The sequence below is a fragment of the Thalassophryne amazonica genome, chromosome 11 (genome assembly GCF_902500255.1).
Source record: "Thalassophryne amazonica chromosome 11, fThaAma1.1, whole genome shotgun sequence".
NCBI classification, from domain to species: Eukaryota; Metazoa; Chordata; class Actinopteri; order Batrachoidiformes; family Batrachoididae; genus Thalassophryne; species Thalassophryne amazonica.
Genome location: NC_047113.1, coordinates 55,171,714 through 55,193,537, shown reverse-complemented (window position 1 = coordinate 55,193,537; position 21,824 = coordinate 55,171,714). Strand labels below are relative to the sequence as shown.

The 21,824-nt window shown below is 40.5% G+C and overlaps 3 protein-coding genes and 1 non-coding gene across 4 annotated transcripts; 1 reads left to right on the top strand and 3 right to left on the bottom strand.

The window, feature by feature from the left end:
• Window positions 1-35: 35 nt before the first annotated feature.
• LOC117519686 (ankyrin repeat domain-containing protein SOWAHC-like) lies at window positions 36-1,373 on the top strand. Its single transcript, XM_034180949.1, is given in 5 exon segments — window positions 36-695; window positions 698-865; window positions 867-923; window positions 925-1,045; window positions 1,048-1,373. Coding segments are annotated over 5 exon segments (921 nt in total). The 5' UTR covers window positions 36-446.
• Window positions 1,374-1,794: 421 nt separating this feature from the next.
• LOC117520570 (60S ribosomal protein L39) lies at window positions 1,795-10,597 on the bottom strand. Its single transcript, XM_034181883.1, has 3 exons — window positions 10,519-10,597; window positions 10,140-10,243; window positions 1,795-1,882 (listed from the first exon to the last, which is right to left on the bottom strand). Exons 1-3 carry the CDS (start codon window positions 10,519-10,521, stop codon window positions 1,834-1,836), a joined length of 156 nt encoding a protein of 51 aa, XP_034037774.1. The 5' UTR covers window positions 10,522-10,597; the 3' UTR covers window positions 1,795-1,833.
• LOC117521030 lies at window positions 3,882-4,013 on the bottom strand. Its single transcript, XR_004563861.1, has one exon. It is a non-coding gene; the product is annotated as a small nucleolar RNA SNORA69 (small nucleolar RNA).
• Window positions 10,598-15,736: 5,139 nt separating the features above from the next.
• On the bottom strand, window positions 15,737-21,133 carry LOC117520569 (regulator of nonsense transcripts 3B-like). Its single transcript, XM_034181882.1, is given in 10 exon segments — window positions 15,737-16,024; window positions 16,100-16,246; window positions 17,498-17,657; window positions 17,660-17,684; window positions 17,767-17,810; window positions 17,891-18,001; window positions 19,057-19,155; window positions 19,243-19,349; window positions 20,728-20,834; window positions 20,963-21,133. Coding segments are annotated over 9 exon segments (870 nt in total). The 5' UTR covers window positions 21,074-21,133; the 3' UTR covers window positions 15,737-16,024; window positions 16,100-16,140.
• Between the last annotated feature and the right edge of the window lie 691 nt (window positions 21,134-21,824).

Below are 21,824 nucleotides of genomic sequence, written 5' to 3'. Positions count from 1 at the left end.
GTCAGTCTGATTACGGGTGTAACTTATCTGAAGTACAGTGACACTATCAGCGAGGTGTTGACTGCGCGACTTCCTGCTCTGTCTGAAGTCCACCAGTGGTCACGTGAGGGCTCCGCCGTTGGTTTTAGGATTAATGAACTTTGTTCCTCTCAAGAAAAGGGGAAGCTGTACTCTGACGTAAAGATTGTTTGGCGTGAACAGTTTGAACGTAATGTCGTTATTTCAGGTTACTGTGTCACCTTAAAGGCGAGATCTTCTGTGCGCATGTGGTGCGAACAGGTAACTGGCACCGGAGGATCCAGGACTGTTTCGGCGCATCGGCAAAATGAGGAACTTGATCCATTAGCGTTTGCGATTCTTTCCGCGAAAACTGCCAAGATTTGTCGCTAACGTCCTCCGGGTGTGTGAGCCAGCAGCATGTCTGACATCAGACCGCCTGACGCTGGATGTCAACCAGCTGTCAGCGGGACCGACGCCCACGGCAGGGCGCGCAGTGCCGCGGAGCGAGCGTCGCGCCACGGCACGCAGATCGCCCCAGCAGCGCTTCTCAGCGGAGGTCAAGGCTGCAAAGGCAGCAGGAGACGCGTACCAGCGGGCTCCGCGAGAGGGAGGCCCCGCTGAGGGCGTCACTCACAGCCTCCGTGCGTAAACTCTACCTGAAGGAGCTGCTACTCAGCGCGTCGAACAGCGGTTTTCCAGCAGCGTGTTCTCCAGCGCGTCGTCCTCACGAGACGAGCAGGACGTCTCCGGAATTAACTGGGCTTTGGATCCGATGGAAGCACGCGTGGATGTTATCGTCGATGGAGGGAACTTCCAGACCATCCTGGAGTTCATCTCCGAGGATCCACATCTGCTGTGCAGGAAGGGACTTCATCAGCGGGTACTCGGTTCTGCACTGGCTGGCCAAGCGCGGACATGACGAAAACTTTGGTTCAAGTTCTGCGCTACGCAGATAACGTGGGGATTCCGGTCAACGTGAACGCGCGGGGCAGCGGGGGCCTGACGCCGCTGCACGTCGCCAGCATGCACAGCCAGTACATGGTGGTCAACTGCTGGTCGGCGCTTTCGGCGCAGACGTCGACGTCATGGATTATAACGGGAGGAGAGCCTGGCAGTATCTGAAGGGAGACGCCCCGCCGGAGCTCAGGGAGCTCCTCGGCGATGACGCGCACAACTGCGCTATTACGCAAAATTCCAACGCCAATAATAACAGTGTAGGGTCGCTGAGTGTGACCACAAACGAGGACAGTGAGGAGATGGATTGCGAGACCTTAGACCTTGACTGTCGGGCGTGGCAGTGGAGGTTTGAGCCTTTTCGAAAACTCTTCTCCCTGTCTTTGCGTGGACACAAAAACTGGATTGTTAAAGAGTGACCCAGGTTAAGTAGTCATGTAGACTTTCTGAAGTGTTTAGATATTTTATCAGCTTTGTACGTAATTGCTGATGTGTTCAGATTTTCCAGTTGAGCAACATAAGTAAACATCTTTCTGCTGGATTTGACTTCATGAACCCCTGTGGTGTTCTTTGGCACAAACCCGGTCTCTGTTCCAGCCAAGTCACTGCACAATCTTACATGTGCAACTTGATGGATTCCAGATACTTTCTGCAGAGCTGCGTCAGCATTGTGTAATAACTGGTTTTCCTTGTAAAAGGAGACAGTGGAACACAAAAGGAACACAAAACTGTATATGCAGTCTGATCAGTTTTTTATTGTCAAACGTGAGCAAAGCAGAATATCTGTACAAAACAAAAAAACTGGTGTTTTAGATAACTGCTCCAGCCACAGGTCAGGTCCCCAGCAGATGTTGGTTGATGGGATCAAACACCTCATGTTTACAGGCCAAGCTTAGTCCTACGCCAGTGTCTCCTCTTAGAGTTGTACCTGAAAGTAAATGAGGCAGCGCAATTAGACACTACAATATTGTCATACCAACTGAAAATTACATTAAATAATTTTAAGAAAATAAGTGTAGACATGCTACAGACAGCTGTCAGTATATCAAGTGACATGCTTGTGCTGTCAGACTCTAATTCAGAGAGACATTCAGAATAATCGAGATCAAATGGATTTTTGTGCGCGCACGTTTTAGATGGATACACAAAGCTTGGTTTTCATCAGGTACGTTACAGTGGTTAATCAAACACTGCAATCATTAAAAAGTAACCTGAATATCTGGTTTTTGACAGTTTGCTTAAAGGTACCATGAAGATGACATTAGCTCCAACAAACTAAGGGATTCATATTCAGATGAGCTCATGTGTCTCATAGTGAAACTATTTATACAGATCTACAATCATTGAGCAATAAGACAAATGTAAAAATCAATGTAATTTTTTTCCTTTTACAGTTACACAAAGTTGGATTTCTTGTTAAATATCTTTAAACTCCTACAGTTCTGACTCATAATGCATTCTGATATGAAATGGTGGACAACTGTGAAGATTCCGCACTCCTGAAACTGACCACTTCTGAAAGGACATTGTGCACTTATTTCTGGTTTGAGTATGAGACTCTAAGCCAGGGGTGGGCAACGAGGGCCGAGACACTGCATGTTTTCCTTGCAACCATCACCTCAGCAGGTGGGTTGCTGATGAGCTCTTCTCCTTGAACATAAAACACCTGGTGTCAATGAAATCACCTGCTGAAACACCTGAACATTAATGAAATCACCTGCTGAGATGATTGGTAGCAATGGAAAACCTGCAGTGCTTCGGCCCTTCATGGCTCTGCTTGCCCACCCCTGCTCTAAGCAGACATCTTGAACCACTTAGCAATGAAGCAATTCCTCCTCTTAAATTATTTAGCTTCATGATTTGTTCTCTCTGAAATGCATAAGTGACTGGAAATTGCATCAATACTTCTGAAACTGTACAATGGCTTTGCACATTTCGAGAAGTCTCATAGTACAAATTTGATTTAGACAAAAGCCAGTTTATACTTGTTGCAAACTGAAAATAAGCATCTTGTACCATGTGCAAGTCAAATAAGCATGCAGCTTTTCTATTTTGTATAAGCTTTTTCTGCTTAACTCAACAGATTTGCATGTTTATCTCAAAAAGTGCACCTTAAATCATTCCCCACACATCCATAATATATTCCAGTGATTTTCCATTTTTTAAACTTACCCAAAAGTATTTGATTATTTTTAAATGGAATAAGCAATAAAACAAAAAGATTTAAATGACATGTTATTGTTTATCTGACCTTGGTGAACATATGGAAACACACAATCTTTCTATCTTGGTCTCTCTTGTCATTCAAAACAAAATGTTTTGGTGAGGTGCATAAGATTCTCAGATTTCAAACTTTGAGAATGGCTGGTATATTTAAAAGGGTAAAATTATGGGTGAATATGGGAGTTCATTTGAAAGCATAAAGAGGTAGTTGATGTTCCTGTACTTTTGCCAAGAACAGTAATCTATGTCAGATTTTTTTTTTTTTAAGTGACTGCAAAAAGCTTCAGCAGTTTTGAAGTGCTCCTCTTGGAGAAACGATATAACCATTTTCGACTGGCAGCATGCCACTGCGGCAATTATGGACACTGTGCCAGAATTATGGAATCTCTTAACGGTCCAATTGGGGCCATGAATCTTTACTAACCTTGTTTATTATTTTTAAATTAAGGAACCACAATCAATGATTTAAACCCACAAATCTCAATTTGTTCAATAAAATTATTTTATTACAATAAAAATGTTTAAGACAATGTGGTTGACTGATTTGTTTTAAAACTATTATGTCATGGTAGTCAGACAGAGCTGTTCACTTTCCTCATGATACATGGAAATAATAACTTGCAGACGACTATCCAGTACCAGTAAATATCACAGAAAGAGTAAAGTAGTGAACACTATCATGTGTTCCAGACAAACAGATCCACATATGTTCCAGCTACACAGCTCCTCATCACAAACAGAGGAGGATGTGAAAGCTCTGTAGCAGACAGATGCTCTCAGCAGGCTTAATGACAGCACTCCACAGAAAGGAAGTGCTGCAATTGCAGACCTGCTTTGCACAACATGTGAAAGACAGTTTGCTTCCTGAATCAAGCAGTTCCCCACTACCGCCTGTATGCAAAGTAGTCAACCCATTAAAACATTTGAAAATAAAACTCACAACCACCTGTTTCAATTTAAAAAAACAAAAGGATTGAGCTACAACCTTGTAAACCCTTATATTCAATTACAATATAGTCAGTAAAAAGGACAAAATTTTCTGTCTTCGACTTTTCATTTTTGCATTTTTGTACAGTCCCAAATCTACTAGCAACCTTTGTAAGATATGTCAATCTACAAAGAGAAAAAACTTCAAAGCAAAAAAAATAGGACTGGAATGGAAGTGATAGTCATTAGATAATAAAAAATGTTTACTTTTGAACATTATTCACTGTAAATCATTAAAATTGCTTGTTATAACTGACAATTGATAGAAGGGAGTTATGGGATCAATTGGCTGATATATGTCTCCGCTTTTTTAGACGCATGAAGTTTCAGGTTGATGAGTTTTGTTGATGTCTCCTTCACACTGGGAGTGGAGTTGTGTTTAAGTGCAGACTGCATGTTTCGGACGATGTGGTGAAGCAGAAGATGATATAATATATATATATATATATATATATATATATATATATATAGACACACACAACAGAGTTGTATGCAAAAGTTTGGGCAACCCCTGATAATTTTCATGATTTTCCTTTATAAATCATTGGTTGTCTGGATCAGAATTTCAGTTAAATATATCATACAGCAGACGAACACACTGATATTTGAGAAGTGAAATGAAGTTTCTAGTATTTACAGAAAGCGTGCAGTAATTATTTAAACAAAATTAGGCTGTACATAAATTTGGGCACCCTTGTCTTTTATTGATTTGATACATTCGCACTAACTATTGGAACACAAAATTGGTTTGGTAAGCTCACTGACTTTTAGCCTCCCCTTACACAGGTGAATCCAAGCATGAAAAAGGGTATTTAAGGTGGCCATTTGCAAATGTTTCCCCTCTTTGCATCTCTTCTACAGGAGTGGGAACATGGGAGCCTCTGAACACCTCTCAAATTACTTGAAAAACAAAGATTGTTCAACATCATGGTTTAAGCCTAGGAAGGATACAAAAAAGCTATTGCACAGATTTCAGCGGAATGGAAACATGGGAGACCTCGAAACAAACATTTCAAATGGCCTGAAACAAAGATTGCTCAACATCATGGTTTAAGGCAGGGTGGGCAATCATGTGCCAATGAAGGGCTGAAGCACTGCAGGTTTTCCTTGCTACCACTCATCTCAGCAGGTGATTTCATTAATTTCCAGGGTGGGTTTCAGCAGTGATTCATTGACAACCAGGTGTTTATGTTCAAGGGAGAAGCTCATCAGCAACCCACCTGCTAGGTGATGGTTGCAAGGAAAACATGCAGTGTCTCGGCCCTCGTTGCCCACCCCTGGTTTTAAGGGAGGATACAAAAAGCTATCTCAGAGATTTCAGCTGTCAGTTTCCACTGTGAGGAACATAGTGAGGAAATGGAAGACAGCAGGCACAGTACTAGTTAAGGCCGAAGTGGCAGGCCAAGAAAAATCTTATAAGCTGAAGTGAAGGATGGTGAGAACAGTCAACCCACAGACCTGCTCCAAAGACCTACAACGTGATCTTACTGCAGATAGTGTCTCTGTGCATCATTCAACTATACAGCGTACTTTGCACAGAGATGCTGTATGATGCCGTAATGCAGATGTAGCCTTTTCTGCGTACACGCCACAAACAGAGTCGCTTGAGGTATGCTAAAGCCCATTTGGGAGAAGCCAGCTTCATTTTCATTTTGGAGAGAGCTTGCCACAGGCTTATTCAATAACATTCACAGGTAATGAGGAGTGGAGCATCTCTAAAACACGTGAGATTGTCATCAGAGGCTCTCCATCTGCTCCCTCTGCTCACTTTCACTGATCACTGTGTGTAACGGCGCAGGGCACATTGGAGCAAGCAGCCAGATGGCTATTCAAACGGGCCAACTAGTAACACATCACTGCTAAAAACGATCTTTGGTTTATCACATGAGGTAAATCTACCCTAGGACTGGATTTTGGAAAACCATGTGACAGCAAACCAATTCCAATTGTACACCCACATTGCGCACATCATCACACAGCTTCTAGGAGTACAAAGATGGCTGACGGCAGGCTCGAAAGTCTACGGGGTTAACTTTTCAGCAAAAAAAAAAAAAAAAAAAAAACGTTTCTAGCTCATATCATTAAAAAGTTATTTATAATTTAGTAAAGCTTGGTCTCAGCCGTCGTAAGGTTTAGCAGGGAAAAATTAAGAGAATGAGGAGCATGCTCACAGCTCGAAAACCCAGAGGGCCCTTCAGCTGCCCAATGTAAAAAAAACTGAATTCAGTACTGAACGCTCCCTACTGATCACTAATCTCAAAAATGACCCAGGTAACTGGCAAAAAAAGCAGAAATCCGCCAAAAAGCGGAGATTTTTCATCCCTGTATTTACCACTACACATAGTGAAGTGCAGCACAGTGGACCACTGTGATGATTCCGAGCAAAAGGGGTGCAGTAAAGAGAAAATCACAGTCAAATTCCAGGGTTTGAGGACAGTTTTCAGTGTTCCCTCACAGACATGACCAGCTGAATTACCATGCTACTATAAAAAAATGAAGAAAAAATAAAGCACAGCTGCACTTTCTGAAAGCTGTAAAAAAGATATATATAATAAATTCTGTCAAAATCATGAAAAGTTAAAGGCTCCTTTAGATGTGAAGGATTACCGATTTTACTCAAGAGTCCCTCCTGGATATTCAAGCTCCTCACCCTGACTCAAAGTTTCCCTCGATTATGAAAAATCAATGTTTCTTGCAGCCCGAGGTTCCCTTTATTAATTTGTAGAGTTGATATAGATGTCAGTTTATATATTTTACCATTGGAAATCCACCGTGTGTTGCAAAGGTCTACAGAAACCCACCCTTTCTCTCACTTATCTCAACAATTAGAATTAGGGCTGCAGCTATCAATTATTTTAGTAATCTAGTATTCTATTGATTGTCAAATTTAATGTATCCCTTTCTGTTTTCCTGGGTAATTATTTTTTCATGTCTTTACAAATTTTGGATCTTTCCGGGTGTCAGGAGCTCAGCCAAAGTCGGGCCAAATTCTTGACACTTTGCTGAAATCACGATGGAAGGTGGCTTTCTGTATTTTCTTTTCCCTAACTTGTAAAATTTAACCTTTTTTTTTTCTTTTTTTTAAGTTGGTGGACTGGTTCCCCGCATGATTTTTTTTAAAATCCCCTTCTCTGCGATTCAGCAGATGCATCTCAGCTGGAAGTTGAACATGCAAGCCTCGCAGTCAGGTTTTTTTTTTATTATTATTTTATTTAAGTTACCATGTTTGTGAAAATCAGGTTTAATTATTCCAAAAAAAAAAAAAGGCTTGAATCTGATGCACCCAGTTTTCACCAACAGGGTGAACTGAGGATTTATAAATTCAACTGCTGCAGAAAAGCTGCACTCCACAGCTCAGATTTTTTTTTCACAGCTTGCTTTCACATTCATGCACAGCCTGTTCACTGACTGAAGATTTCGCTGACCGCCTGAGCTTGGGGTCCAGGAAAGCTCCAAAACTCATAACAACGTGAAAAAAATATAGAATTACATGGAAAAGAGAGGAACACCCTAAAGCTGGGCAGACACTGTGTGATATTTTCAATCGTTGTACTCAGCTCCAAGCTCAAACTGTACGACAAACCGGTGTAAAAGTGCACGATTAATGTTCTCACACTGTACGGCCCGATGCGCTGATGCGATCTGACTGCTCACATTGTACGCTGTATAGTAGAGAAGCTTGACTCTTCGACTGGACTGGGTTGCCTGACGCGAGGAGGTTTCGCTTCAATCGCAGAAGCTTCCTCAGCTAAAATTCTTGCTCTGGTAGTCTGACTTCTGTCTTGACTCTTGTAGAGAAGAACAAACAGAAGCCACAAAAGGTGGAGTTTTAAACCTAACCAGACCCCTCCTACTGAGAGGCAGACTGCTATTGGCTAGTGACTAAACAACACATTGTACGCTTCAAAAACCACACGTCAGACTCGTGTCTCCAGAAGCAAAATGTAAACAGAAGCTTTTTTTTTTTTTCAAACATTATGTACATTTATTATTTTTACAAAAACTCGATGGGAGACATCAAAGTTTAAAAAATTAAAATAGAAATTAGTTGAAGAATAATGGGGGAAAAAAGAAACAGAAGCTGCTCTCCCAAAGAGATGATCAGTTTATGCTCTCTCCGGTGTTTGCACATGCACAGTGCGCGAGATGCTTGTAGCACTGCTTCAACAGCGCAGAACCCTCACGACGGCTGACCAGAATATCAAACAGGTTTGATTTTCATCCGACCATACGACTGCCGATCGGGAGGTGGTCATGAGAGGTTAAACGCAGCTCATTACTCCATGTATACTACACGATGCAGGGCGCAGCACAATTAAGCTGAAACTCTGTGCGATCTAAAAAATTCTTACACAAGTGAAAAATTGGCTGAAAAGGGCCACAACTCGCACAGTGTAAGCCCAGCTTAAATTTGAAAGGCAAAGGCTATTCGCCCAACCATTGGGCAGATAAATATAATGTCTTACCTTATTCCCCAACCATGACTGTGTATTTGACATGTTTTGTGCATCTAAACTACATTTTTACACCACTTTTTTTAAGGCTTTATTGTGGCGTGAAAAACGACGTGCGGATGACACATTTAACGGTGCCGTCTTAATCACTGCGAAAAGAAACACCGCAATGGGTGAAAGCAGACCAAACTTCATAAGCATTTTGAACAGAAGCCTGTTAACAACGACAAAACAGTTTTTCAACAAAATGCTTCTTGTGCCTGTAAGATGGTGTTAGTTTGACACTGCTCCCTGGGTGTGATGAGGAAAACAGAACCGCTTTAAATCACAGCCTCTCCCCGGGCCGCGGCGACACCCCCCCCCCCCCCCCCCGCAGCCGGCGAGAAAATAGCCGCCTTTTTTCCTCCCACGTTGAAACCGGAACAGGGCTGTGAAATGAAAATTGTGAAATCCGAGGAAAATTTGCAGGGGGTCTTGGGGGCATAGGCCCCCAGGAGCCGGGGTCTTGGGCCCCGTGGGATCCAGGAAACCAAATTCATTTTTTATCTAATGATACATTTTCAGCATCTCCTGAAACAAAAAATCTCAAAATGAGTACATATTTAAATGACCCTGTATTCAACCTTTCATTTGAACAGTCAATGATCATGTTGAAATAACAGAATATGACGTAGAAGTAGACCTGGAATGATTTTCCTTTTAATTGTAAACCAAATAATGCATTAACTCAGAACAATTAAACAACATGAAATTCATGAAAACTGAAAGACTGTTAAAGCATTTCAAAAACCACAGCTAAAGCTTGAAGAATGACAACTGTTGCAATAGCCAGCCTTTGAGAGAGGGGTTTTTTTCTCCTCGAAACTCCGTGGATTCGTGGACACGATTTGTATCTGTAACAAACAGATCAGCGTCCGCAGACCAATAAAACTTGCACGATGTCTTAAAAAAGAACACTTTGCAATAGACATTTTAAAAACTCAGTGACAATCATGATTACAGAATAAAACACTATCCCCCCCCTCCCCCGTGATGAAATCCGCAGAATTTTCACAGCCCTGCTGGAAGTGAACTTACAAGCGCGCTCATTGGTCGGTTGTGGTTGGGCGTATATGCTCACGTATTTATATTATTAAAGCAATGGTTGGGCGTATAGCCACTCCAAATTTGAAAATCAACACCATGACACAGCAACATTGTGCCATCACTGCAGGAGAGCCTTTGCACTATTGATACTGCTACTTAAAACACAAAAGTACTTTATATCTGATTACTCGATAAATGAATAAATAATGGATAGCTACTGCCCTACCTGCAAATTTGAGTATTCCTTCAGCGGTGTTGACACCTTTTAGACTATGGCGCGTGTGCTGTGCACAAAATTCTGGGTATGTGACGTTAGCGTAGGCAAAGAGCTTTTCATAAACAGACTTTGTAGGTGTGCAGATGTTTACAGGAAGCGATTAACATCACTGGAGAGTTTACACAAACGTCAGCGTTTAAATCAATAAATAAGATTACCTGATCTTGTTGCCAGTCTTCATTCTGATCCACTGAGGAATCGGTCTGTTCTGTTTCTGTTTCTTAGCGAGGAAACGCTTGATCCTGAAAGTCTTGTGGGACGACTGGCAACAACAGAACACATTAAGATAATAACATTTCTGTCCACGAAGAGTTTTCAGCCACACAGACTGAGGGGGGGGGGGAATAAGATAATAAAACGCACAGCCCTGCTGATGGATTACGGATAGCAGCAGCGCTTTAATGTTCTCTCTCTATCCATCATGTAACACATCTACCTAATTATAAAGTACAGCTGATATGTTTACTTAACCACCGCTCATGTCAATACAAGTTAATAGACGCTGGTGACTCAGATGGTTAAGGATTTTCTATTTACCATTTTATCCACAGTCCTCTCGCTACTATGGCGGTGGGTCAAGAGAAAGAAGGAAGTGACGTCAAAGACTTTATCCAATGAGCGTGAAACAAAATGCTCTGCAGACTGCAAATGGTGCCACCAGTGGTGATTTTGTGCTTTACCATCATTACCTGTCAGGAACGTTTTTTAAAATCTCTTATCAACAATACAACCCCTGGCAAAAATTATGGAATCACGGCCTCAGAGGATGTTCATTCAGTTGTTTACTTTTGTAGAAAAAAGCAGATCATAGACATGACACAAAACTAAAGTCATTTCAAACTGGCAACTTCTGGCTTTAAGAAACACTATAAGAAATCAAGGAAAAAAAAATTGTGGCAGTCAGTACGGTTACTTTTTTAGACCAAGCAAAGGGAAAAAAATATGGACTCAATTCTGAGGAAAAAAATTATGGAATCTGAAAAACAAAAGAACGCTCCAACACATCACTAGTATTTTGTTGCCCCACCTCTGGCTTTATAACAGCTTGCAGTCTCTGAGGCATGGACTTAATGAGTGCCAAACAGTACTCTTCATCAATCTGGCTCCAACTTTCTCTGATTGCTGTTGCCAGATCAGCTTTGCAGGTTGGAGCCTTGTCATGGACACTTTTCTTCCACTTCCACCAAAGATTTTCAACTGGATTAAGATCCGGACTATTTGCAGTGCCATGACATTGACCCTATGTGTCTTTTTGCCAGGAATGTTTTCACAGTTTTTTGCTCCTTATGGCAAGATGCATATATCTTGAAAATGATTTCATCATCACCAACGTCCTTTCAATTGATGGGATAAGAAAAGTGTCCAAAATATCAACATAAACTAACCCTACCCTATCACCTGTAAATTTTCATCCCCCAAACTTAACACCTGCATCAAATCAGATCTGCTCATTGACATTGACCCCTATGCCATGACCATTGACCCTATGTGTCCTTTTTGCAAGGAATGTTTTTGCAGTTTTTGCTCTATGGCAAGATGCATTATCATCCTTGAAAAATGATTTCATCATCCCCAAACATCCTTCAATTGTCCAAAATATCAACATAAACTTGTGCATTTATTGATGATGTACATGGACAGCCATCTCCCCGTGCCTTTACCTGACAGCAGCCCCATATCATCACTGACTGTGGCAAATTTACATGTTCTCTTCAGGCAGTCATCTTTATCAATCTCACTGGAAAGGCACCCAAACAAAAGTTCAGCATCATCCTCTTGCCCAATGCAGATTCGAGATTCATCAACTGAATGTGACTTTCATCCAGTCATCCACAGTCCACAATTGCTTTTCCCTTAGCCCATTGTAACTTGTTTTTTTCTGTTTAGGTGTAATGATGCCTTTTGTTTAGCTTTTCTACTATGTAAATCCCAGTTCCTTTAGGCGGTTTCTTACAGTTCGGTCACAGACGTTGACTCCAGTTTCCTCCCATTAGTTCCCTCATTTGTTTTGTTGTACATTTTTCGATTTTTGAGAACTATTGACTTTAAGTTTTCTGTCTTGACGCTTTGATGTCTTCCTTGGTCTACCAGTACGTTTGCCCTTTAACAACCCTTCCCATGTTGTTTGTATTTGGTCCAGCGTTTAGACACAGCTGACTCTGAACAACCAACATCCTTTTGCAACATCTGCGTGCTGATTTACTCTCTTTTAAGGTCTTGATAATCCTCTCCTTGTTTCAGTTGACATCTCTCGTGTTGGAGCCATGATTCATGTCAGTCCACTTGGTGCCACCCAGCTCTCCAAGGTGTGATCACTCCTTTTTTAGATGCAGACTAACGAGCAGATCTGATTGATGTAGGTGTTAGTTTTGGGATGAAAATTTACAGGGTGATTCCATAATTTATTCCTCAGAATTGAGTGATTCCATATTTTTTTACCTCTGCTTGGTCTACAAAGTAACGTTATGATACCACAATTATTTTTCTTGATTTCTTATAGTGTTTCTTAAAGCCAGAAAGTTGCATTTGAAATGACTTTAGTTTTGTGTCAGTCTGTTATTGCTTTTTTTCTACAAAATTAAACAACTGAATGAACATCCTCCGAGGCCAGTGATTCATAATTTTTGCCAGGAGTTGTATAATCCTCAAAAGACTGTAAATGTAAGATGGATCTTTTGACAGAAACGTAAGTAAAACAGATAAACAAATATCAACCCAATCAAAGTTGGATAAATCCAGTAATTCAAATTGCAACTTTTTACCAAAGCGAACCTTGCAGGACATGTACTTTTTTATATATAAAAACGGACTTTGGTAACAAAGAAGTGTTTACTGTGTGAGCAGTATCAGCTGGGGAAGGGTACAGAAATATTTCTGCTGCTTTGAAGGTCCCATTGTGGCCTCCATCATCTATAAATGGAAGAAGTTGACTCTCCTCGAGCTGACCACCAGTCCAATCTGAGCAATCGGGAGAGAAAGACCTTAGTCAGGGAGGGTAACCAAGAATGTGATGGTCACTCTGTCAGAGCTCCAGCATTCCTCTGTGGAGAGAGGAGAAACCTTCCAGAAGGACAACCATCTCTGCAGCATCCACCCAATCAGGCCTGTATGGTAGCGTGCCAGACGGAAGCCACTCCTTAGAAAAAAGGCACATGGCAGCCTGCCTGGAGTTTGCCAAAAGGCACCTGACGTTCTCTCAGACCATGAGAAACAAAATTTTCTGGTCTGATGAGACAAAGATTGAACTCATTGGTGTAAATGCCAGGCATCATTTTTGGAGGAAACCAGGCACCATCCCTACAGTGAAGCATGGTGGTGGCAGCATCATGCTGTGGTGATGTTTTTTTCAGTGGCAGGAACTGGGAGACTAGTCAGAATTGAGGGAAAGATGAATGCAGCAATGTACAGAGACATCCTGGATGAAAACCTGCTCCAGAGCTCTTTTGACCTCAGACTGGGGTGACGGTTCATCTTTCAGAAGGACAATGACCCTCAGCACCCAGTCAAGATATCAAAGGAGTGGCCTTAAGGACAACTCTGTGAATGTCCTTGAGTGGCCCAGCCAGAGCCCAGACCTGAATCTGATTGAACATCTCTGGAGAGATCTGAAAATGGCTGTGCACCAATGCTCCCCATCCAACCTGATGGAGTTTGAGAGGGGCTGCAAAGAGGAATGGGCAAAACTGCCCAAAGATAGGTGCACCAAGCTTCTGGCATATATTCAAGAAGAGTTGAGGCTGTAATCGTTGCCAAAGGTGCATCAACAAAGTAATGAGGAAAAGGGTGTGAATCTTATGTACGTGTGATTTATTAGTTTTCTTATTTTTAATAAATGTTCAAAAATTAAAAAAAAAAATATATATATTTTTTCATGTGGTCATTATATTGTGTTGCCAGTAGAATTTTGAGGGGGAAAAATAACAACTACTCCATACTGGAATAAGGCTGTAACAAAAAATGTTGATAAAGTGAAGAGCTGTGAATACTTTCGGGGCACACTATTTTTTTCCTGATATACCCCAATCTAAGTTTTCATATTAGGCCACACCCAACCATTGCACCAATGTTGTGGACATAATGAATTACTTCTATAATATACTTCTATAAATGCAAGGAATAAGCACGAGTCGCAAACAACAGATGCTGTCATCTTGCAGGATGAGAACAAACCTTTTGCATCTGATCAGTTATGATACACGAGATTAATCAGAAAAGCAGCTTTGTTGGCTTACGTAATCTCCATAGACGTGTCTGCCACCCGCAGGACGATAAGTGGATGCTGGATGAATGATTTATTAAAACTGCAGCTGTGCTCATCCGTCAGGTAGACAGACACTTTGTTTTTGACACAAACTCTCCACAAATTAATAGATCCCTGCCTAAGCAGATTAAACAGTACTATATTTAATTTACTTAAAGATTTAGAATGTTAACTTTCTAAGAAATATAATGCATTTACTGAAACTGTATGTAATTAATGTTTACTTTTGACCTATTCTACATTAATTGATGCCACTTCCAAGGAAAGAATGTGGACACATCTGCTCTTAAGATACATGTGACTTTGACGTTGATGTAGGCTGAAATGAACTTGTCAGTTTCTTTAATTTCCAAAGCTGACATCTGTCTGATGGCCAACATGAGCACATTTTCAGAGATAAAAAGAAATGTACACTTCCAAAAACTTATTTTACAGTCAAATTAACTATGTTAGCATCACAACAGTGAGGTTTTTCACACTGTATCCAGCTAAGTGCATCAGAAAGTTCTGAGGGGAGATGTGTTGGTGCTGAGGAAAGAAGGTCACAGTTTGATCATTGGACAGAAGCCTGGATGCAGCTGTGAATGTCACATGGAAGTCAGACGGCAAAGGATGTTTCTCCTCAGACGCATGTGTGAATGAATGAACCACACACAATTGCCTGGTCACAGGTAATCAGGCATAACACAACAGTTGTGTCGACAAGACTACAACTATTTTAGTTACAGACACAGTTTTAATCATTATGTATGTAAAAGGCAACTTGAATTTGGACCATCTGAGATTAGCAGCTAGAGTCAAAAGAAATTTCTGCATAGATGAGGTGAAAAGGCAACAAACATTTCTTTTTGTAAACTCCAAGTGCAGGGAAAACCAAAGGCAGTGCAATGATGCAGGAGGACTGTCACAACTGAAAGATTGCAGTGGATATAACAAACAGGAAATAAGGTCACTTTTGATATTTGTGGTCCAAAAGAACAAAACAGAGCTTCGACTTCACCTATCGTGCCCAACAATGAGACTCTGACAACATGAACAAATGTTGTCCTTCCCTGTCCTAACCAGCTAAAACTGGTCCCACTGAGGCACTGAGAGGTTGTGACGTTGCATCCCCCCTCTGCCTGAGGTAACGCAGCTGCACTTCAGCAGCGAGCTGACCCTGTGAGACGCCGCCGCTCTGCACCTCACAGTCGTTACCCTTCTTCTCCTCGCCAAACATAAATGCTGTGTAGAGAAACTCTGCTCAGTCTTCTCCCTTGTCAGCTACTTTTGCGTCTCGGCGGTTTGCTTTCTTTTCAGCGGCGCAGGACTCATCGCCTCCGTGGCGGTTGCTCGATTGCGGCTCCTGGGCCCCTGGCTGGTACAGCTGAATTGCAGGACGATCCTGAGCACAAACAAATGATGCTGTTCACAGACCACCTAAAACATCGCACACACCATTTGTTGATTTAAGGTCAGGGGTTCATTACCTTGTTTCGAAGCCGCCTCTCTTTAAAGCTCTCCTCCTTTTTCTCTTTTGCGGGCTTCTCCGTCTTCTCACTGTGAGCAGAGTTGGCTGCGCTTTCTGCTTTTTTTTCTCCAAAACTCGCTCCTTTTCTTTTTTCACTTCCTCCTCCCGCTTCCTACAGGCATCTCTCCATCCTGCGCTCTCTCCTTCTTCGCCGATCTTTCATCCTGTCGCCTGAGGCGCTCCTTCTCTCTCTGCCGTCGCTCCTTTTCCCGCTCCCTGTCGCGATCACCGTCGCGATCTCGGAAATCCTTCCGCCCGTCTTCATCCGGTCTGCATGTCAGGCACAAATCTCGTTTAAGCATTCTGTTCAAGTCTTTCTACAGACAGTAAACAGTGTTTAGTCTCACCCGCCCTCGATCATCCTTATTTTCATTGTTCTGACGCCTCTTCAGGTCAGCACCGCCCACGGACCTCTCGTCTTTATTTGGTTTCTTGGCCTTTTCCTTGGGTTTCTCACAGTCAGCATCTTCAGCCCTGTCTGGCTTCCTAAGAAGCTGTAAAATGATTGTAATGAAATGATCCATGGCTCTGCAAAAGTTTTACATGTTCCCTGTAAAATGCCATCAGTGAATACATTGATAAATGATTCCATTGCTTCAGTTTTTCAGTATGAGAACTCAGAATTAATAAATGCAGTCATCTTTTATGTCTCCAAATTAAAAAGTCGTGAAATGAGGATAAACTCACTCAACTCAAATGAACTCATGAAGCACAAGATATTAAAAATAAATAAATAAATAACAACAACTTTGTTTTGCTTGTGTAATATCCCACAGACATACAGTATCTGCCACCTGTTGGATGGATGATGGAAATTAGGAGGCGGCATGGTTGCCAGAGCGACAACCACTGCTTCTCAACAGTTTCACAACAATTGTGTTCTAACAACAAATAACCCAGCAGAAAGGGTTTTGTATGACATTAGGTGCTAAAGAAAAATAAAGTGAGTGAGATGGTCCAGCGTGGTACAGTGAATGGAATCAGTGAGGGACAGAGAGAGATTTACCACAGAAATGTACTAAATCAGAAAAATAAAATATTTTCTGAATAACAGCTGTTACATTCCAAAACACGAACGTTAGGTGTAAGTGACAGACGGTAAACCAGATGTTCCACTGTTTTCAGTAAGAGGATAACAGAAATTTCTGCCACCACAGGCTGTGAACACTGTAACAACACAACACCTGCCACTAGTACATGGACAAATTAGATGTTTTTATCTTTAACAAGGAAAAAAGATGGGCAGCAAGTGATGGACTATTTATTGTGATATTACACAGAGAAATGAATCCATAACCTCAAAATAAATTAACTTTTAAAGCAACCATCAGTGCCACAGCTCCATGTTTTAATGTGACACTGTGCAAAATGGTAAAAACCTGTTGTATGTTTCAGAGAAGTAAACTGCCTGTGTCGTTTAATAGTGAAAAATTTATTACCACCTGCCGCTGCAGACAACTGGAAATCAGCTATAACTACAACCATGACTGTTTGTCTACCGTCAACATGAGAAGGTAGCATAACATGTCCACACAACCCTGCAAAAAGGACTGTGTGTGAATGTAGCTGAAGTAGACATTTTTCTCCATCTCTGTCAACATGCATGCAGTTTTCAAATTACATGGAGACTAAAATTACATTTATCGGTGTCTTCCATTTTCCAAGCCCAAGGTCTGGTAACTACTAAAGCCACCGGTACTTGTTGAAAATCCTCAATGAAAATCTTGCTCTCCGTGACACTACACCTTAATTTTTGGTTTTCTTTAGCCTGGTCCTTCTCTTTCTCCAGCGGCTTCTCAAGTCTCTTCAGCCTCTCTGCCTCTTTACGCTTGCGTCGTTCCTCCTCCCTCCACTTGCGACGCTCCTCATCGCGCAGACGCTTCCGCTCCAACTCCCTTCTTCTCTCTCTTCTTTCTTTTCTTCCCTAATTCTCTGAATGAAGTTAAACCAGGACATGAGGCTGGTGTTTGCGTATTTAACACAGACCATCATTTGTTCCACACTATGCATTTACCTGCTTATTCTTCAGGAAGTCCAGCAGAGGAGTTGTTCTTTTGGCTTGTGTGAAGAAAAATAAGTCTGAACTTCTGTTCAATACTTTACAAATATTTTCTAACCTCAAAGTACTATTTACATACCTACAAATTCCTTAGATTTTGCCTCAATCTCTTCTAACATTGTCTCGGGTGTTGAGGCCATTTTTTCTTCATCTCCATTATAATATTCCAGGAACTTTTTGTAATCAGGATCTGAAACAAGCCAAACATAAATAGGGTGTATAGAAGATCTCATGTAAACTACACTTAATTGGAGCAACTTTTTTTAATTTATCAAAAAAAAAAAAAAAAAAAAATCAATATTAGTGGTTAAAAAAAAAAAAACAACCTCACTACAATATGTGCAATAATTTGCATGGACCAAACCATGGGCTGTGTACCATCAATCTGCAACATTGAATATGAATTATGTTGTCATGTTCATATGTTTGTTCTGAATGTGCCTGGGCAAAATCCGATTTAAAACATTCCGCCATAACGTTCAGGATGTGGAAAATATAGATCCTCAAGCCAATTGTTGAACATTTCAAGTAACTTTTTTTTTCTCCATGTTTTAATTTGTGCAAGTCGACTTCACTAAACATGTACAAAGAAATGTGACAGGAATGTACCGTGATTTGAATATACCGTGACTTTGAAACTGGGATATGTATAAAACCATGACAGACATGTACGTATCACCACTAATAAATATAAGAACTGTTGTTTTCTGGCACAAGATAACAAGAACAACTGCTGTAAAGAGTGACAGACTTACAACAGTTAAAAAAAAGTCCTGTTAAACAACTTTAATTTCTTTATTGTAACTGAGCAAAACACACCTACATTACATTAGTCCACTCACAGAAAAATAATTTAATAATTAATGCTGGAAGGCATTCATCAAGGGGAAACACTAAACTTTAACCTTTTAAATATGAACATTTGCTCCCTTGCATTCTTTTTTAAAAATAATTGCAAATTGGGTATATTTTCAAATTTGACTGATGGACACACAAAACAATTTGAAGCATTAAACAACTTTAGGAGATCAAAATTAAATGTTTTTTGTTTGTTGCTTTTCTTTTTTGTATATATACACACATCATATCTATCTATCTATCTATATATCTATATATATATATCTATATATATATATATCTATATAATTGATTACATGTGAATAAAAATAAATCAAATAAACACACTGATCATAATACTATTTATTCACTGCAGCCATACTTATTTGTGTCAGTAAATATTCTTACCTTCAGTAATTGTGCCGCATTTTGCATCCTTTTTCTTAGTTCTTTTCTTGGCAGTCTTTTGAAAAGGCGCAAATTCAACAATAGCAGGATATTCCTGTCCTGTTCAAGGAAATCAACATGTGAGCATAAATTAAGCTTAAAATCCACCCGTATGTCAACATAACTGGAAATGTATGTTGTTCTTACCTCTGTTGTCAATGAATACGTATCCATCAAATCGATCTCTGAAGAGAACGATATCCTCCTGCTTTTTAAAATTAATGTAAGCCCTTGCGAAGAGATGGGGATAAAGGCTGAATGAATAGAATAAAAATGCACATTATATTCAAACCAAAATGTCAATATCATTTTTGTTTGCCTATAATGCCTGCCTCAGATCGTCAGAAACAGGGAAACATCAAGATCCTTCTCATGCACTTAGTATATGCAGCTATGTTTAACATTATCAGTTATTGACTGTCTACATTTCATTTGACTTTAAAAAGTCAGAACACTGGAAACCCATATTATATAACGGCTAAGTGGATCCTTGTCATTTGATTGCTGCTTTGTATGTCATGTGACATGGATTATTCGGCCCATTTGTGTTGCATTGCATTTACCGTTCTATTTACTGTGCAAATTTGGTGCCATACATTTTGTACCATTGCACGCTGCGACCACCGCCCACTAGTGGAGGTGGTGTTTAGCTAAACATGGCGGAGTTTGTTTTGCTGACAGACAACAATTTGAAGGAGCTAATTGACGGCACTAATTCTTCTAACACACACACAAAAAACAAATCCACTATGCCGTAAGCCATGTGGAGGCATGAAGAGCTGTAAGGATGAAGAGGATGAAGTTAGGATGAAGAGTTGGACAAATTTCTGACGGGGTTTTTCGACTGAAGTCTTCTTTTTTTTTTTTGTAAGTACACAAAGTCAGTGCACAGCATCACAAACTACATCATCAGAATTATTTATGAACTTTTTAACTGTTTTTTTCCAAATTGACTGAACTATTTTGGACTCCTACTTAAAGTTCATGTTGGACTGTTGATGTCAAAGCACCAGTGATACACACAAAATGCAATTCCCCTTTTTGTTGTTTATAAATTAATAAATATCAGATGACAAGGATCTATTTTAGCCATTACATAAAGCAAATAATGAATGGAATGTTCCATTCCAGCTTTCGTCGATTTAAATATTTGTTCCATTGAAAGAATGTAAAAACATTCATTATTTGTATACTATGTAACTGTGATTTTTAGATTTCCCAACAGCACACTTCAACATTGGTCCATGGTGATAACACAGATGATCTAGTTGTTAATATAACAAATCTGGGGAATTACATTAGTTAGCTGGCAGGGAAAGTATAAAGATTTGGAAACAGCACAGAGAAAATTAGGAGGATCTGCACTTACAAGACTCATGAACAGATGGATGCACAGATAGGGTGATTCCGAGTTTCCAGTTTTTATTTGCAGGGGTTACAACTAACAATAAGTTCCAAGTGCCAATATGCCATGAACATAATCAAAGCGATTAGAAAGCCGTGTTTGTGCGCTGTCAGCACAGCGTTATTCCGTTAAATCTGTATGACGTTAAGTAACCAGCGTCTGAAAACCAGAGCTCTGTAAGATTGTTTTGACAGTCACTGACTAAAAGGAATTTAGTCCAACTAAACCTGGTGTCGTTGGAGAAAAACTCCAGGTAGTCCACTTCCGGAAGCGGCTGTAGCTGCTCCTCCAGCTCTTCTTTGGTTAGACTGGGGGGTAAACGTCTGATCACAATCTAAAATAATACACTTCAGTTAGTAACACTGCGTGAAAACAAAGTAAGGTCCGCGAAGTCACTTCTATTGCACTTGTAAGCAAACCAAGTGTCAATAAGTAAAAGGCAAGCAAACAGCAAACTAGCACCTTTGTCATGGCCTCTTTCTTTTCCTTGCACTTTTCCGACTTATCTCCATCTTCACATTTTATTTCCATCCTTTTCTCCTTCGGTCGAGTGTTTTCCTTATCTTCCTTCATAGCTGAAATGCTAGTTTTCCGCGCGGATTAATTTCATCTCATTTTCTTCCACACTTGTTTACTTTTAGTAAGTTAGCAAGCTAACCAAGGCTAACATCCTTTGTAGCATCGCGTCATATCCGGAAGAGGGCGGGGCGCTAACGGCTACTTTGAACTCCACCCCCCAGGTTTTATTAAATTATATTAGATCAAATCAGATTAAAATGGATTAGATAGAACTGTATTAATCCGTTGGGAAGACTCCCTCAGGGAAATTGAAATTCCAGCAGCATTGTATAGCAGCACACAGGGTAAGAAACGTATCAAAAGTGAAAGAAAACCAAATTGTAAAATGTAAATACAATATAAATACCAGAAAAGAGGGGGAAAAAACAACAAACAATTGCATATAATGATCAACAAAGAAAACAAATTTGCTGAGGGACAGATCCAAGATACAAGTACATAAAATGCGTAAATTTATATTATATTATATTATATTTTATATTATATTATCCATCCATTTATATACCCGCTTACTCCAAATAAGGGTCACGGGGGGCTGGAGTCTATCCCAGCAGTCATAGGGCGTGAGGTGGTGTACACACTGGACAGGATGCCAGTCTATCAGGGCCACATATAGACAGACTATATTATATTATATATTATATTGGCAATAGTTAGTGGTTAGCAGAAGGTTCTGGGTTGATACTCGACCTGGCCCTTTCTGTGTGGAGTTTGCATGTTATCCTGGTGTTTGCATGGGTTGGGT